Source organism: Cavenderia fasciculata (assembly GCF_000203815.1).
Source record: "Cavenderia fasciculata unplaced genomic scaffold Scf_Dfasci-F-a-25c12.r2-5, whole genome shotgun sequence".
NCBI lineage: Eukaryota > Evosea > Eumycetozoa > Acytosteliales > Cavenderiaceae > Cavenderia > Cavenderia fasciculata.
The window spans coordinates 246740-265290 of record NW_004457729.1 but is presented as its reverse complement, the minus strand read 5'-3'; the positions used below and the strand labels follow the sequence as shown (position 1 = coordinate 265290).

General features: G+C 31.2%; 10 protein-coding genes across 10 annotated transcripts; 6 read left to right on the top strand and 4 right to left on the bottom strand.

The window, feature by feature from the left end:
- Positions 1 to 53: 53 nt before the first annotated feature.
- Positions 54 to 1340, bottom strand: DFA_00443 (uncharacterized protein; the record flags this gene model as incomplete). The annotated part of the gene is made up of 2 exons (XM_004358375.1): positions 54 to 604; positions 695 to 1340. 2 exons carry the CDS (start codon positions 1338 to 1340, stop codon positions 54 to 56), a joined length of 1197 nt encoding a protein of 398 aa, XP_004358432.1.
- Positions 1341 to 2107: 767 nt separating this feature from the next.
- Positions 2108 to 2883, top strand: DFA_00442 (uncharacterized protein; the record flags this gene model as incomplete). Its single annotated transcript, XM_004358374.1, has 2 exons — positions 2108 to 2474; positions 2552 to 2883. The coding sequence occupies 2 exons, from the start codon at positions 2108 to 2110 to the stop codon at positions 2881 to 2883; spliced, it is 699 nt and encodes a 232-aa protein (XP_004358431.1).
- Positions 2884 to 3324: 441 nt separating this feature from the next.
- On the top strand, positions 3325 to 4240 carry DFA_00441 (uncharacterized protein; the record flags this gene model as incomplete). The annotated part of the gene is made up of 2 exons (XM_004358373.1): positions 3325 to 3721; positions 3804 to 4240. The coding sequence occupies 2 exons, from the start codon at positions 3325 to 3327 to the stop codon at positions 4238 to 4240; spliced, it is 834 nt and encodes a 277-aa protein (XP_004358430.1).
- Positions 4241 to 4290: 50 nt separating this feature from the next.
- Positions 4291 to 5224, top strand: DFA_00440 (uncharacterized protein; the record flags this gene model as incomplete). Its single annotated transcript, XM_004358372.1, has 3 exons — positions 4291 to 4435; positions 4498 to 4669; positions 4837 to 5224. 3 exons carry the CDS (start codon positions 4291 to 4293, stop codon positions 5222 to 5224), a joined length of 705 nt encoding a protein of 234 aa, XP_004358429.1.
- Positions 5225 to 5398: 174 nt separating this feature from the next.
- Positions 5399 to 8089, bottom strand: DFA_00439 (uncharacterized protein; the record flags this gene model as incomplete). Its single annotated transcript, XM_004358371.1, has 1 exon — positions 5399 to 8089. One exon carries the CDS (start codon positions 8087 to 8089, stop codon positions 5399 to 5401), a length of 2691 nt encoding a protein of 896 aa, XP_004358428.1.
- A 190-nt stretch (positions 8090 to 8279) lies between these two features.
- On the top strand, positions 8280 to 9014 carry DFA_00438 (uncharacterized protein; the record flags this gene model as incomplete). The annotated part of the gene is made up of 2 exons (XM_004358370.1): positions 8280 to 8340; positions 8452 to 9014. 2 exons carry the CDS (start codon positions 8280 to 8282, stop codon positions 9012 to 9014), a joined length of 624 nt encoding a protein of 207 aa, XP_004358427.1.
- Positions 9015 to 9129: 115 nt separating this feature from the next.
- Positions 9130 to 11373, bottom strand: DFA_00437 (putative transmembrane protein; the record flags this gene model as incomplete). Its single annotated transcript, XM_004358369.1, has 5 exons — positions 9130 to 9280; positions 9398 to 9679; positions 9874 to 9905; positions 10028 to 10580; positions 10703 to 11373. 5 exons carry the CDS (start codon positions 11371 to 11373, stop codon positions 9130 to 9132), a joined length of 1689 nt encoding a protein of 562 aa, XP_004358426.1.
- A 1760-nt stretch (positions 11374 to 13133) lies between these two features.
- Positions 13134 to 14258, top strand: DFA_00436 (uncharacterized protein; the record flags this gene model as incomplete). The annotated part of the gene is made up of 2 exons (XM_004358368.1): positions 13134 to 13418; positions 13491 to 14258. The coding sequence occupies 2 exons, from the start codon at positions 13134 to 13136 to the stop codon at positions 14256 to 14258; spliced, it is 1053 nt and encodes a 350-aa protein (XP_004358425.1).
- Positions 14259 to 14393: 135 nt separating this feature from the next.
- On the bottom strand, positions 14394 to 15718 carry DFA_00435 (uncharacterized protein; the record flags this gene model as incomplete). Its single annotated transcript, XM_004358367.1, has 3 exons — positions 14394 to 14771; positions 14971 to 15009; positions 15071 to 15718. 3 exons carry the CDS (start codon positions 15716 to 15718, stop codon positions 14394 to 14396), a joined length of 1065 nt encoding a protein of 354 aa, XP_004358424.1.
- A 1696-nt stretch (positions 15719 to 17414) lies between these two features.
- On the top strand, positions 17415 to 18256 carry DFA_00434 (putative protein tyrosine phosphatase; the record flags this gene model as incomplete). Its single annotated transcript, XM_004358366.1, has 4 exons — positions 17415 to 17579; positions 17647 to 17819; positions 17938 to 18131; positions 18192 to 18256. The coding sequence occupies 4 exons, from the start codon at positions 17415 to 17417 to the stop codon at positions 18254 to 18256; spliced, it is 597 nt and encodes a 198-aa protein (XP_004358423.1).
- Positions 18257 to 18551: the final 295 nt, after the last annotated feature.

The following is an 18551-nucleotide window of genomic DNA, read 5'->3' as shown; positions in this document are numbered from 1 at the left end:
ATTATGATTTGGTTTGGTTTATTTGTTTTTTTTTGGATTTTTGGATTTTTTTTTTAAATGATTGGATAGTAACTTGAATAACCCAACATATAACAATTATCATTGGCAGCTGTTAGGAGCATATTGCCTCCACCGGTACCCCAGTATTTACCCCAACTATTTCTCAAGATCCAGTAATCTTGATCTGCATTGTATCCAATTAAAGTGACGATGTGGTTGGTGGTAGTATAGACAGTTTGACAATTAAAAATACCACCAGAATAAGATTGGAATGCATCATCTACCCAAAGAGACACTGTAATTGGTCCGTTTCGAAGTTCATCAATCATAGCTTGTTTGTTGAAACGTGGTACAGTTCCATAACTTGAAAATCTGAATCTTGGAGTTCCAATATCATACGAACAGGTTGGTTGATCAGCTGCAAGATACGGCATATCCTTTTCATAGGCCAATCCCTTTTCCATAAACGTCTCAAAGAACAATTGACTCCAACCTCCATTACATCCAAATCTTAAACAATTAACTCCATTTTGTTCAGATAAATCCAATGTATTGATTTCTGCTAATCCATTTTTAATTAAATATCTTGATTCAATTGCTGCCACTATAAAACAAATACAAATGTTAATGTCAATGTTAATATTATAAATTACTGGGATATATGTGTATGTGTATGTGTGTGTGATATATTTACCTGAACCAAAAGTCCAACATGAACCACATTGACCTTGATGTCTAATTGGAGTTAAAAAAGGTCTCCAATCGATATTATTGCTTGTTGGGGGGACTGGAGTTGGTGAGGGTGTTGGGGCAGGTGTAGGAGTGACTGGTGCTAATTGGTATGGTTTGACACCAGAGTAACCACCAGGTGGATTATAGTCACATGCCATAATCAATCTTTCACCACAATCAACTTTGGCACATCCAAAATTAGTGGTTGCATTCCAAACTGTGAATACCCATGGCAAACATGATTTGTCTGGGAGACAAGCACCTGTATTCCAATCATAATTGAGACGTTGCCCCCAAAGTAAATTCATTTGGGATTCCATGTTGAAATACTGTGGTGTCCACCAATAGATCCATTCATTGACAGCTCCGTAACGAGTGGCTGGTGAAAAGGTAAAATCACATTTATTGACATGTGCTTGAAGAGTGGCTGCAATGTCATAATTGTATGTCAGTGCTGTTAATGGACCTGCTGATGCAGGGTCTGGTGATAGTCTCCAATTATTATGATATGTAATCAAAGTCTGAATTTCTTGTGATGTCAAAGGGCCTTCACAATTTACAAAACTTGATATAAATAACACAGATAACCCAATAAATAATAGTTTCATGATTTTATAAATAAAGTACAAAAATAAATAAATAAATAAATAAAAAGTTAGGGAGGTGCTGAATAAATAAATAAATAAATAAGTTATTCAAATAATGAATGAATGAAAAAGACAACTAACTTGAACAGATCATTAACAAGGATAGCTAACTATGGGCCCTTGACTAATCTATTGTTGTTGGTTCGAATAAAGTGGGGTGGTAATCGAATCGAACAATAGCGATCCACTGTTTAGAATCCCAAAAGCCACTTGCTAGATATGTTTATAGAAATATCCTAGGATCAACGAAATCGACGGTTTTTATTATAATTTCATACGATGTCACCATCGTCTAGGGCTGTTCTGTTTAATTAATTAATTAACCCCATAGCCAAGAGATTCAGATTTCAAGGGTCGGAATCACACGATTTTTAGCGAGATCACATGATTTTTCGGTCAGAATCGTTGAATTATCGAATATTTGCAGGTTTGGCTTATCAAGTGATATCATCAAGCCCAACAACCAACAAAGAAAGAACAACTAGAACACATCTGACAAGATTCTTCAATGAAGTGAATCAACACCCAACAACCAGTCGAGCTGTGTGTCGATCGTCGTTGCAAACTGTATCATTATCTTGGTTTATTAACCTAACTTGGGTCTTCTTTCATTCAAGTTTAACTATTTATTTATTTATTTATTATTTATTTGTATATATATTCTATTTATTTACTCTATTTATTTACTCTATTTATACTATTTATTCAATTTAAGATCAAAACAAGAAATGAACAGATCTTCATCTTTAATCACTATTATCAGTTTAATTTTAAGTTTAGCATTAATTTGTAATGCGTCGGTTTATGGAGACGATTTCCCAAGTGATCAAGTTTTAATAGTATCATTTAAGAGTTGGATGACAGCATATAACATTCAATATACATCAGATGAATTTCAATCAAAGTTTGAAACTTGGAAAGCCAATGTTAAAAGAATCGGTGACTTCAACTCTCAAATCAAACTTCCAGATGCTTTGGTATCTGAAGGTTCCCCATCTGCATCAACACCATCTGAATTATCAGCTAGTACTCTTGCAGAATTAGGTCTATCTGATACTACAACTGTCACATATCCAAAACAAAATGTTCAACAATGTATGTCCGTCCATATAATATATCATATCAAACATTAAATACCCAATTTAACTAACATTCATTATGTTTATTATTAGTATCATTGAATGAATTTTCAGGATTATCATATTCAGAGTTTACAGCTGGATTTACTGGAGGTATGCCAGGTGCTGTACCAGCAGTAGCTGCAGCTCTTGCCACTTCAACTATTATTGCCATAGCTGTTGGAGGTGCTGCTGTAGCAGGTGTTGCTGGTGGCTCAGTTGTTGCCTACAAAAAGTATAAAAAGAACAAAAAGGAGGAGACACCCAAGAAGGAGGTTGAATTGACAGAACAACCTACCACTCCATCGGGTATCAATGTATTCAACTTGTCACAGAACCATCATCACTCTATTACTGCTAGAGCTTTTACCACTCCAAATAACTAACAACCTAAATATTACTTTGTGAATAATAAACAAAGTTAAAAAATGCTTGTTCAAAAAAAATAAAAAGAACACAAATCTAATAGTTACACAGATAGATAGGCAGATTGCTGAGATAATAGTTATCATTAAACAAAACAAACAACAAGTAGAGTATAAATAATAATAATACACCTATCCTCATTCTACTGATCTCCTCACCAATATAGAGACATCACATCAAACCCTTCATTGAAACCCAAAAGAGAGAGGCTACAATGACATCAATCAATCAATTATATATATCATTAAACACCTACAAACAGAAATGGCGAGATTATGATCTCAACAAACAGTTGCCAAATTGACAACATTAAAAGAAGAAGTGAATGATAAAGTGTAAAGTTTGACAGTCATAAAAGAAAAGAGAGATAATACATAAATATTAATTATTATTTCACAACAATGTCAAATTTAATAGTATTAGTAGCTGTTTTGATGCTTTTATTGTTTTATATTACTCCCGTTCATTGCCAATATGGAAGCTTTACAAAAGTTTGGAACACTTCAAAAGGAGGGAATCCTGTGAAGGGTCATTCATACACATTTTTTCCTTTAACTCCTATAATCACAGATGCAGTGAATAATTGTTTGGTTTATCGAAACGGTTTAGGAGATGGTACTTTTAAATCATATCTTGCCACTGTCGATTCAAAACAAGAATTGGATTTTATTAAACTCAGTTGGGATCCACCTACATGGGTATCTGGTAGCGATATTAGAGGGAATGGTCATTATTCCTATTCAACTGGACCACAAACAAATCAACCATTATTTAATATGTATACTGGTCAATGTTTTGGTATGATGATGATGATGTATATTTGATAGATCTACTCTTTTAAAATTAATTGTATGAATCATTTTGTTTTATTTTATTACAGGATATTGTCCATTCAATGCAGGTGATCCATCTTTAACTCCTGTTGGAGAGAAATATATTTACATGAGAGGAAATAATCTTCAGAATGCTGGTGTTAGATATGATGCTCTAGTAATGTGTGAAATACAACCAATTTCAGAAGTATATATTCCATCAATTGGTACAAATGGAGGATCAATAACAATCAACAATCTAACACAATTCTACATACAAACAATCAATATTACATTTTCTAATCAATCCAAACAACTCTCAAAATCATGTCATATAACACTCAAGCAAGGAACATCAGTCACTTGTATAGTTCCTCTATCTGGATTTCATAATGTAACTGTCCAAGATGCTAGTGGAGTCAACTCGACACACTATTTATGGAAACCATATCCACCATTTATCAAAGCTGTGTATCAATCATTCACAACAAATGGATTACATTGATTGGTGATAACTTTGGTGACGATACCAATAACAATATAGTATCTGTTAATATGTCAACAATTCAATGTAATATTACATTTGTATCATCAACACAGATTATTTGTCAACTCCAATCAGCTATTGTTGGAGATACCAAACTACCCATTTCAATTTCAGTTGATGATGTTTATACTCAAACTTATAAACCTCATATTTGTATGTATTAATATTAAATACAATATAAATATTTAATTCTAACGCCAACTCATTTTCAATAGTCTGTGACGATAGATTCTATTCAACTATTCTATTTGGTGGAGAATATGAATTAGTCAAGCAATTAATGATTGACAATGTAAAAATGGAAACAACAGCCAATGCTCCTTATATTGGTGCATTCGAATCAAAAGAAATGTATCAATGTTTTAATCAATCATTGAATTTAAAAGGGTATGAATCATTTAGATTTTGGCAAGGTGTTTCATTCAGCAATAACAATAATAGTGTTTTACAAGAAATAACGGTCCATTTAAAGGAACACTATCTTCATTGTATTATTCTCAAAATACTTCAAATATGAAACAATCAAATAATATTCTGTATAATATTTATAATAGAATGGTGGTGTCATTAGATATTTCAAATATTAAATATTACACACCATTGATTACATTTTATACAAGTGATACACCAATCATTGATAGTGTTACCAATATTCAATTTGGACAGCCATCAATGGTTACAATCAAAGGTAATCATTTTGGAAAAGATCAATCATATGTTTTAATATCAATCTATGGAAAACAATGTAAATCACCAAGGTTTATTGGAAACAGTTTTAAACAAATTACATGTTTATTGGATGTTGTTTCAAATCTTCTTGAATCAAGTAATATAACAATCAGAGTAGCTGAAAAGGTTGTGTCTAGATATCTAAAACAATGTCCAGGTAATTACTATGGAATATGTAATGAAAGATGGAAGATTCGCACTCATTCTTGGTGATGATTCAAATTCAGTGCTAGATGAAGAGGAAGAGGCATTAACACATTGGCAAATCATCAACATTGTAGTATGCCTATCATTTGTGCTACTAATGATATTGGTGGCAGTTCTATTGACCATCATTAATGATTATCTTTTTTTTTATTAAATAAATAAAAATCAACAACTGTTGGTTTAATAATAACTGTATTGAGGCGAAGATTGATAAAATTGTCTAGCTGTTTCGATTACTTTTCTATTTGGTGCCATTGGATATACCTTTTCTTCTGATCCAATTTGTAAGATGCTTTCTATCATGTATCGATGTTGAAGGTGATTTTCTTGGATTGAATATAAATCATTTTCTGATTCACTACCAATAAATTTAGCCCAATTAAAAGATGGTCCACTTTGTTCCTTTACATTGTTGTTCTTGTTAAAACAACAAGGATAAAAATGAGATAAATAATCAATGACAACATTTGACATTGGTCTATGAATCAAAGAACGACCCTTTTGTTTAATAACCTGATGTTGAAATGTTTGAGGATCGGTACAAAGTAAGAGATGGTGAAGAATTTCGAAGCTGTTGAAATTGATTGCACCAACAACACAATAAACATTAAAAAGTGGATTATTACGACACCATTCTTGACCCAAATACCCAATGACCTTGTTGTAAAGGTCCATACATCCAATGGACCCAATTGATTGAGAGAAAAAGGTAGTAATCATTCTAAAATTTCTTTTTGCACATAATCTATCACCATAAAGGTTATGTTTTTTGGCTAGTTGTATGACAAAATCGATACTCTGTATTCTATAACAAGACAATGATATTTCAAACCAATTATCCAACAAGAGTGATAGTTTGTTGTCAATGTTTGCTGCCAATACCTCTGGTTGTTTGGGTAGGATTAAATGACCAAAGTTTTGTAATACATAGTCTAGTTTATCGGTCCTTCCGTAATGGAGCATGCATTGACACATCAAGTGCAGTGTTGCTATTGGAATTTCTGCAAAATGTATCTTTTCCAATACATTATCAAACACATATTCAATGTTTGCAATGATTGCCAAATTGGTAAACTCTGTAAACCACTCGATACCTTCAATGTAGTTTCCAAGACGTTCGGCTAAAAGATTAGGATCGAGTTTAAATAAATACTCTAGCATGTCCCTATTCATCCACAACTGTTCTGTAATTGGGAAATTACTCTTTTTAAAACGTTCCACTTTGTCATCGATAAGCGCAGCGAGAATATCGACACTACCTGAAAGATAGGCAAGTTTGATGAGTGATTTGGTGTCTTTGATACTTTCATAGTTCATTATTCCCAATATATATTTTAATGATTCCACATCTACATTTTTAATTGCATTGGTTATTGCCAGTACTGTACAATCTTGATTGTATTTTTCACGTAAATGAACCATTGTTTGAAATGATTTGGCTTGATCCAATAACATTCCATTTGTTTTGATTGGCAAGGTTTTCTTTTCATGGTATTCAAATAACCAATCTATTTGTTCCAATGTTCCATATTCAACATAATAATTGATTACTCTTGATACATCCTTTCTAGTATTATGAATATATTCTAAAAAGTATTCTTGATCGATTCGGAATTCATTATTATTATTATTATTATTATTATTATTATTCTTGTTTGTAGGTAGATTTTTAAATAAATCACCAATCTCTATATTATGATTATAACCACAATAATTTAAACATTGTATAAATATAATATATAAATATGAATGTTGATTTTTAAATTCACTATTATTATTATTAATGATTGTTATATTATTATCAAGTTTTAATTTAATATTATTTATAATTTGTTGATTTAATTTTATACGATTATTATTATTATTATTATTATTATTATTATTATTATTATTATTATTTGTAATTTTAAAAATATTAAATTTATCTAAAACTATTAATTTATCAATAGTTGATTGTGTAATTGGTTTTGGGTGACCTGTTGTTGTTAGGGGATGAATAGCTTTTAAACGAATCTGTGATTCGTTATAGACCAAGTGTTCCAATGCAAAGTCCAAAGTATTGGCATCAAAATTATTAAAGAGTGCAACCGACCATGTATCACTTAGGTATGGTTTGTCTGGCAGTTGTATTGCATGATACGAGGAAACTTTGTATTGATCTTCCTCTTCTTTAAACGTTCGATAGTTTGAAAGATAGTATTTTAGCAATTGACCATCACCACCTTTAAGAATGATGTCTAGTGCATTCGTTCTAGTCGGTCTAAATACAATTGGATCAATGTTGTACTTGTTAATCAACGTATCCAACATTTCAAACGATGATATAAACCAATACATGTCACCAGTTGATATTTTAAATCCATCCTCTAACAATTTGTTATTTTCTCCTCCTTCTCCTCCTCCACTGATACATTTAGTTGTAAAGTGTTTAGCCAAGGTTGATAAAGCTATAAAGTTGTTACATTTGATAGCATCCAATGCGAGTTTAGCAAATGAAGCCATTGGGTTAACTAGAGAATATGATCTCTCGAATAATGGAGCATAGTCACGTAGCAAGATATCCCATACTACCTGATCAGCCACACTACACACTCCTTTGACAGCCGACGCATCCATTGTCAACGGTTCTCTTCTCACCAACTTGTAACGTAGTAATAGTTGATAGTTGTATGCAATCATCCATGATGGGTCATCTATTTGATGATATCTCTTGATCTTTACTCTATTTGACAATGGGTCATTATCCTTTAAACTACATTGCATCATCATCCTACTATTTAGATGAAGTTGTCTAAATATATTCCCCATCAAATAACTATTCTTTAATACTCTTATTATTATTAATTCATTTTGATTTATTAGATTTGTCATTATTATATATATATTTCTAATTATTATTAATTATAAATATATATCTTGTGTGTATGAAAAAAAAAAAAAAAAGAAAAAGTGTGATGTCTAAATTGAAGAAGCTTTGTCTCCAAACCAAAAGCATTATTGTTCCTTTTTGTCAAGAATATTGTAAGAACACATAATATTATATTATATTAATATAAGTTTAATGGATTCAGTCATTAGTTATGTACAACCTGATTCAGATTTTCATGATAAACTATTAGAGGGTAGGTATTAATAGTTGAAGTAGTAGTATAGTATACCAATCCGAGTTGCAAACATGTTTCTACAACAAACCTTGTTAATAACATTTTTGTATTTCTTTCTCTTTCTTTAAGATTATATTCAAATATATGAAAATAGAGAAGAATATAGATATAATAATGGAATGGATAATGATTTACTTGAACCATGTGATGTAGAGGATAATTTCTATTATGTTAATTATCCAGCATGGTCATCACAAGATGTTTTGATTGATGATGTGATTGATTTGTTAAATGACGATGAACCATTTGTACTATTCTTTAAAGATGGCTTTGTAACTGAAGACTTGGTCGTCTTTCATCAAGACATGACACTCAGTTACGAATCGATCATTGATAATTACAAATTATTGGATTGTACGCCAAGAATGTTCTTCAACTATCAACACAGTTTCAATAATCTTCCATCACAAACACATCTCTTTATGTTATTGGCTATTGTAGAATCTATCAAAGCACCAAAAAACGTAAATGACATTGATACACTAAGAGATCGACTAAACAATGACAATATCGTAAACACTTGGGAGGCTGCCATCAATTTGTTACCTTGTACAATGGTTGGTGCACAAAACCCAAGAAACAAAAGAAAAATATCAAAGAGAAGAGGTATTCTTCATTCTCTTGGAGATTAATCTGAAGGAAACAGATTATGTAATGTGTAACAAATAAATGTATATAGCTTAGTTTTGTGTAAATAATTAATATTAATAATAATTAAATTAATATTAAAAGTAAATTTAATTTAATTCACCCTCTAGTCGGTGATGATGAATGAACAATCCAATAAGAGGTCAAAACCAATGTCACAATTACAAGTACCATGCATTCGATTACATATTCCATGATTACTACAATTATTAGGACACTCTTTTGCAAGAGATACCACTTTTGTTGTAACCTTTTCAGCAAACATTATTAACTGTATAATTATACTGATCCGTGGAAAAAGGTTCCACAACATCCAATAAACAACTAATTTGTTTAAAACTGTTTCCAATTAACTTTGGTGATTTACATTGTTGTTATTAAAACATATGATTGATCTTTTCCGAAATGATTACCGTTGATTGTAACCATTGATGGCTGTCCAAATTGAATATTGGTAACACTATCAATGATCGGTGTATCAATTGAATAAACCACAGTTCTAATATAAATATTATATAGAATATTATTTGATTGTTTTATATTTGAAGTATTTTTAGAATAATACAATGGAGATAGTGTTCCTTTGAATGGACCATTATTTCTTGTAAAACTATTATTGTTACTGTTGAATGAAACACCTTGCCAAAATCTAAATGATTCATACCCAATTGTAAAATGGGCGTTGTATCTTGCCAAGTAAATTAATTTTTGGACTACAATATTTTGTGTAAAGAATAAATCTCTGATAGATACTATATGATCTAGCGCAGAGCGAGGGGAGGATGCAGGGGGCCCATATGGATTTTATTAATATTATTAATTATTTTTAATTATTACTATTACCTTCTATCTGAGGGTAAAAGTAAATGATTCTCCTTTAAGGAGATGGATCCCAAACAAATATATTATTATTATTATTATAAAATAGTAGTAGTAGGTGGCGGTAGTAGTGGAATTAATTTAAATAGATGATCATCTATTAATCCGATGCAAATACATAAACTGCATTTGCTTCATCTGGAATTTGATGTACATCTTTTTTAACTGTTATTGAATTGATTTTAAGATTGTTGTTTTTGTTGTTCTTGGTGTTGGAAGAGGAAGGTGATTGTCTTGATCTCTTTTGTGGTGGTTGTTTTGGACTTTCTTGATCTAATTTTTCTTCTTCATCATCTTCATCATCGTCATCATCTTCGTCGTCGTCGTCGTCATCATCATCATCATCATCATCATCATCTTCTAAAACAACAACATCATGAGAATCATCTTGTTGAGGTTTAGGAGGTTTTAAAAGAAGATTCACGCCACATAATGTCAAAAATACCTCGCCGACCAGTACTGGAATCAACAACTCGATGATCATTAATTCTAGACCGCGGTCAAAATCGAGTGCAAACAACACTTTAAATGCTGCACTACACAATATGATAAATTCAAATGAAAGTATTTGAAACATTGTAAATGGCGATGAATCACTACCAGCACTAAACAACATCAAGAAAAAGGCGACACATCCTGCAAATGCATCTCCAATCCATAATGGTATAAATCTAGAATAGAAAAGGAAAAGGAAATTAAAATCGGATGGAAATTAAATGTTAACATGTAAGTCCTAAAAAATTGGATTTATGGATTTATGGATTTATGTGTGTCCATTTACAATTTTACTTACGTAATAGTCCAATGTAAATTGGTAATATTTGATATACGTAGAGTACCCATAACAACGGATGGAACGACAGTGATACCTATGAGGATCATGATAGCACCACCTAGAATATGTTGTTGACGATTAGCATGGGTAGGAGGCATACAACAGACACCTCTGAGGATGGAAAAGAGGCCTGCCAATAGAGTGACAGCAGTGACGATGAAAAATGGTGCGACCACTTGGGTAGTAGAGATGGTCACGACTCCTTCGAGTCGCAGTGTGATCATACCGGCACATGAGAGTGCTCCAAGCACCCATATACACCATACAGCACGTACAATCCACGGGACAGCATTGGCCAATGGACGTGAAGCACTAGACACCAACGCAATCACTATAATTGCATACAGTGGTAGGAATACAATCCACCAGTTAAAATGAATGACACCGTCAGCGCGTAACCCAAGCAGCACCGTAAATGTTAGAGCCAACAACCCACATATTTGAAATATAATTGAAATGTGTCGCCAAAATCGATTAAATTGTTGTTGTTGTTTCTTTATCTTTTTCTTATTATTATTATTTACAAGTAATTTAGTACTTTCATTGTAACTACTATTACTATTATTGTTATTATTATATTGTTGTTGACTGTTATTTTTAATATTATTGTTATAATTATTACTTGACATTATAGATTATATGTATATGTAGGATGAATGTATGTATATGTAGGATGAATGTATGTATATGGAATAAGTATGGTTGTAAAATATGAATTGATTATGTATATATAACTTTGTTTATATCTATCTACTAGTTAGTTTAAATTCTTCATTATTATTATGTAGTAGTATCTATCTCTCTCTCTTTTGCTGCTTCTGCTTCTGTTGTTCTAAGCTTAAGCCTCTTCTTGTCTGTATGTATTATCTTATCTCTATAGAGAGCTTAAACGATCCTCTATAGTGATGGTGACCAGTCCAAGAGATATGATAGAAGAATCGATATTATTAACAGAACAACTTGTAAACCAAAGAGAAAAGACAAGACTGTCAGACGAAACTGTTGGTATGTCTCTGTTTACAAAGAATGAGAGAAGTTTCCCTTTGATTAGGAAAGTAACATGATGAGATGCTTCGACACCAAGAACTCTTCCCAAGATATTTTTTGGGCTCCGACCTTGCTCAAAAAAAAAATAAAAAGGTCTGATTCTCGATGATGGAAGATCATGAATCATAAACAAACAATCAAAGACATAAAACGTGTACAACAATATTACGTGTATTATCAGAGACCACCAACAGATAAGATAAGATACCCTCGCCATAGTATGATCTAAATCAAAAGGAGAGAGACCAACAACAACAACAAGTAGGATTCTAAAATAATGAAGTTACAAAATGTTGAGAATACCTTCGTTCATAAAAAAAAGTAGTTGCAGGTTATTTGAAGCGTTGGTTGTTAATTTAGGGTTAGGGTCACTACACAAATACTCTAACGGTTCGTTTTTTTGGAGATGGTTAGGTTTTAGCTATAATTAAACTTTAAGGTTAATGAATGATGGATAGTTACAAATAATGAAAGTTGTATCGCATCACAAACCCTCACCAAAATTATTGACTATTATATTATCAATTAATAACAATAATTTCAATGATTAAAGAATATCTAAATCTGAAAGCCTTGAATTTCTAAAATCAGATTCCCTCTTTTTGCCCAATTCAGCTATTTACAAAAGATAGTTATTGTTTTTAAAGATGCAATGGGGCTAACTATCGATTTAGCCCCACAAGTCTTGGATAGCTTTGATCAAAAATAAATAATCTAATCCTCTGCCAAAAAATAGTTTTTATTAATATCCACAAAAATATCCACAGGATTTTGTTATGATTGTCAGTGGGGGCTGTGCTGAAGATGAGCCGCAGAAACTGTTTGGATGCAGAAATCGATTCGACGTTGCCGTTGCAGTTGGTTATTATTAAAACCTCAATTCCTCTTTGTCCTAAAAAAGTATCGAGTTGCATGGTTTGAAAGAAGGATGGGTAGAGCTGGGTTGTCGTCGATCCACACCTCATCGTCACAGAGAGGATAAAATTAAGAAACAATGGGGCAAAAGCACAATGAATGAATTGAAAAGAACCTCATTCCTTATTCATTTCTTACGATCTCATCATCGTCATTATTATTATTATTATTATCCACACTACCAATAATTATTTTTATTTCTTTTTTTCTTGTACAAATAATCATATTTATAATAATAATAAACTAACAAACTTCATTCAATGTACTACCATCACGAGACAGATCAACAACCAATACTAAATTAATAATTTTACACATTTATATATAATATTTATATAAAACATAACAACAAGAATAATAATATTAATAATTTTTTAAACAAAACAGAGAGAGAAAACTAACGAAAGAGAGAGAGAAGAAAAAAAAAATGAAGAGAGGAGCAACAATGTTTTTTGTAGAATCGATGATATTCATCTTTAATCTACTTTTATTTTCATATCAAACCTATATAGAGTATGGAGAGAGTGCCAAAATCTTTAAGAGAGCCAGGTATTCCATAAAATCCATTCCATTTGTAGTATTATTTTTAAATTGTTGTGCATTTGCACTTCGAATTCCATTTGGTATCATATGCTATGCCTATGATTTCGATGAACCTTATGCAACCCCAACAACATACATGTTGTTTATTGCAGGTGTTCATTTTTATACCGTAAGTAGATTCAAAAAAAAAAGTATTATGGTTTTATACATTTATTAATATATTTTGTTTTACTATATATAGTTGGCATGGTTATGGATATGTAGAGGATGGATTAAATTATGTGTAACATTTTTTTCAAAAGACCAAAAGATTGATTACAGAAAGAGAGGATTGGTAGACCGATGTGTCTATGGTGTGGCCATTGTATTGACAGGTTTTCTAGTCATTATAATGTTAAACTATTATATCATTCCCGATCTATACGATTATGAACAGATTACACGTTTCTTTGATGCCATATCAAAAATTTTAATCATATTTGTATTTACATTTTATGGTATGACATTGATCCGTGAACTCCGAAAATCCAACAAACAATTGGATATTTTCATTAGAATGAAGATGGTCATGATGTTGGTGTTGGTCAACTTTATGGTACCAGTCTTGGCCACTCTCAACATTCTCTACATCTACAAGGCCAAACATAAAACACCACAGGATTGGTTCAATCTCTCGTTTTTCTTTATCGAAATGATGAATAGTTATTCGATACTGGTATTGTTTGGTAGAAACCCTATACTTGCAAAGATGAGAGAGATGGCTGGTATCTCTGACCTCATTAAAAAGGTTCACATTACACCCAACACTGGAGAGAGTGATTTTTCAATGTCACGTATCACCAAAAAGAGTAGTAATACCAATATTGGTGATAGTGGAGTTGCAACCAATTCTTCAACTATGGTCATCATTCAACAAACGGTTGAAAATGATCAAAGAGGAGATAATGAAGGTGATGATGATGATAATACAACTAAAAGTGTTGGAGTAAGTGATGGTGCTGATTTATAGTGTATTAAATAATCATTGTCAAATTATAATAATAATAATAATAAATTCCAAATTGTACGATACTATAATATAATAGATAAATACTATACTATTCTTGTTGTTGTTATTGTACTTACAGGTATTAGTCTTGTCCTTTTAGCAACAAGAGTAATATTTATTATTCCATAAATTAAAAGAGTTTTCTTTTCGCTTTTTCAATTCTTTTAATCTTTCGTCAGATGGTAGTGACCATCGATAGACTCCAAAATTTTGATTCCAATGAGCAACGATATTCTTTTTAATACCTTGACTAAAAGGATATCTTACACCACTGATTGACTTTAGATAACTAATTCTTGATCGCTTTGTTACCTCCCACGAAGACTGGTCTGTGAAAATTAAATACGTATGAAATACAAATAAACCAATTGGCATAAACATTGTCGAGAATATCAACATTGTAGGTATGAATATAAATATATTTGATTTAATCCAATCTGTCCAAGTTGCTTCATTTTTAAATCCTGTTATTGCCTATAATAAAAAATAAAATAAACAAGTAAATATCAATATGTTTTAAAAATGGATATATAATTGTTCTTCCTCTTCTTACAATTTGTAATCCCAATAATAATAATATAGCTTGTACAAATAGAAATATATAAAAACTTTTATGATTTAATACACCAACACACCGACCGACAAAAAAACAATGATGATCAAATTTAATTACACATCTATTACATTTACTACAATGTTTTGCTCTAATAGGCTAATTTTAAAAAATAGTTAGTACTATTTAATCATATGAATATTATAGTTCACTGACATACAATCATATGATCACAAATTTTACAATAATATAATTGATCTCTTTTATCTTGATTTTCTTGTTTATCCAATAATTTATCAATTTCATCCATTTCTTCAATATTATTTGTCGTAGTTGTTATAGTTGTAGTTGAGTTATTATTATTATTATGATTTATATTATGATTATTAATGTTTCCTCTAATTCCATTAATTGAATCAATTGAAATTTCACCTTTTATAGTATTATCACCAATGAAACCAGGAACTGTATAGGCGCATTTAAAATAAGTGTAAAATGTAATGATGAATATTGCATGTGACCAAATGAGATAAAATGCATCGAAATGTTTGAAAATGGCTACATTCAAATCAGTGCCTTCTCTAAACATCAATACAAAGTAGATTACAATATGTATTGCTGTGTATGCTATTTGTGCAACCAATGCTTCTTTATCTCCAAGTGGACTTGGTTTTGATTTTGATCCTTTTTCTTGTTGTTGCGTTGATGATAATGATGACTGTGACGACGGTGATAATGGTACAGCTTCATCAAATGTACTAGTACTACTACTATCTATTGTATTATTATTATTATTATTGTTGTTCATCTCTAAACTATTATTATTATTACTATTATTATGACTACCTCCTAATACTCTTTTTATCATTGTTGTCATTGTCGCGTCGTGTTGTTTAATGTATTAATGTATTATTATTATTATTAAAAACTAGTAGGTAATCATTGATTGATTGGTTGATCAATCTAATCTTTTGAAGTTCACCTAGGTTCTTCTTTTAGAAGAGTAAGAATATTATTATTATTATTTCCCTCTTTCTAAAGTGACGACTGGTGATGATGACAACAATCTTCAGTCTTCTTTAGTTTTAGTTCAAATTAAAAAATTAATGGAATATTGCAATAGTAGTAATCAATCGACACTTTCTTTAAGTGCGCAGATTGGTGCACCCAAAAATAAAAATAAAAGTTGATGAAAATTAATTAATTATTATTAATTTGTATTATAGTCTTAAAAAGTGGTGTATAAATCATTCTTGATACCTGGGCTCACAACTGATAATAATATAATATAACCACATTGTACACACTTTACTTTTACTTTTATAATATTATTATTATTATCTTTTTAATAAATAAAATAATCAACCAAAGATAGAGAATAAATATTGCAGTAATCAATAATAATCAGGAAGATAGATAGATAGATAGATAGATAGATAGATAGATATTGGCAACGAAGTAGTAGTATTAGTAGTAGAGTAGTAATAATAGTATTTTTTTGTAAGTCGTAGAACCTAACACACACACACCGTTCTACAATACCTGTTGCAGGTAGCTGCTGATTGACCAGTGGATGGAGGTGGGCGAGAAACGTTGGTTGCAACAAAAAAAAAATTAAAAAAATTAAAAAAACAAGGGAAATCCTCTTCTATGTTTAAATTTAGCTTTTGTTTGTTTTCTCTTCTTCTTCTATCACAGCTTATTACTTTATTACTATTAATCCCATTATTTCTATTCTTATTCTTTTGTTTTTACAAACAACACAAGAAGTAAATAATAATACGATACGAATCTCTCACCACAATCAATCAAACAAACAAACAATCATCATCAACCATCTCGTCTTTTACAATTTACTCCCTCTCCTCCTCTTAAATATAAACAGACGTGAACTCTTCGTCTTACACTCAATCACAATCTCAATCAATCACCGAATCAAATCACAACCAACTATTCTTTCTCAAGAGTCAGATATACGATTTTATATATTTTATATATATTTAGTGATTGGTCGGTCATTTGATAATAATTAATGTTATCACATTCACCTTGTTTACTATTCGATTGAACAATCAACTTTATAAAACTCTCTCTTTTGTTTTTCTTTATCAATCATTCGATCACAGCAGTCACTAAAAGATAGTTTGACAGACAGGCAGAACTCTAGAACAAACATATGATAGTGATTTTGGCTTTTGCGAATCAATCTATCAATCGGTCAGCAATCATTTAAAGAGTAATTGTTTTGTTTTGTTTGTTTAACTACGACGACGACAACAACAACATACTATATGTATGATTCCATTAGTTATTATTTATTTTTCTCGGTTTTCTTTTATCATAACACCCACATCAAACAAACAAACAAACAAACACGCATTCACAAAAATAACCTATCACCATTCCGTCTCTTCTTCTTCTTCTTCTTTATATATCGATTTCAATAATACTTACTATTTTATATATCATTATTATCATTATTATTATTATTTAACTTATACAGGAACAGAAACAATCCTTATTCGAATATAAGTTTATACTCTGCGATAGAGATGTAAGAAAGCATGACAGGAGTACGAAGCACACTTCCAAACCCAGCATCAGTGGTCGAAAGCACCACTCACCGATTCCTCATCTTTGATGCACCCAACGATGACAATCTTTCCCTATATATGCCCGTAAGTTTAAATGATACGATCAATACAATCAACAAGAACAAGAAAGCACAAGTTTGACTGATCACATTACTATTCAAATACAAATACAACTATAATCAAATCATATACATATTTACAGGAGCTCCAAAGACACAATATACATCATCTTGTGAGAGCTTGCGACCCAACCTACTCAACCGAGCCACTTTCAGCTATCGGCATTCAAGTCCACGATTTACCATTCCCAGATGGTGGATCACCTTCAGATGCAGTAGTAGATAGTTGGCTAAGAATATTAAAAGACTCTTACAAGTAAGAAATAGAATAGATAGATTAGAAACAGATGAGATGATATGATAGGATAGTTGGTTAATATAAATATATATATATATATTAACATGACTTGTTTGTGATGACTGTCACTTTTTAGAAAAGATAACAAGGAAACAATTGGAGTTCACTGCGTAGCAGGTCTAGGTAGAGCACCTGTATTGGTAGCGATTGCTCTCATTGAATCAGGCATGAATCCGCTACAAGCCGTCGACTACATTCGTGAAAAGAGACGTGGATCGATTAATATCAAACAAATCAAATATCTCAAGGAATACAAGAGCAAGAAAAAGGGTACCTGCATCGTACAGTAAATGACGATGTGACCCATACAACAACAACAACAACAAATAGCATCAGCAGCAGCAATAGCAGCAATCTTACTCAATCCAAATCTCAGTAGCTCTCAGCAACAATAACAACAACAACAACAAATCACTACACACCAACAAAGCAACCAATAATAATAATAATCATAAATATATATTTAAAAGTATTTTCAATAATAGTTTTAAACAACTACAACAATAACAAATCAATGTACATCAACCAAACAAACAAACAAACAAAAAAATAGAAAAATAATAACAAAAACACAACGACGTAATAATAATTGTAGTAACAAACAAGTAGGAACTTGGTGATTGTCTCGCCATCAACATAATCATCAACAACATCAACATCATCATCATGTAGAATCAGTTTAGTACCATT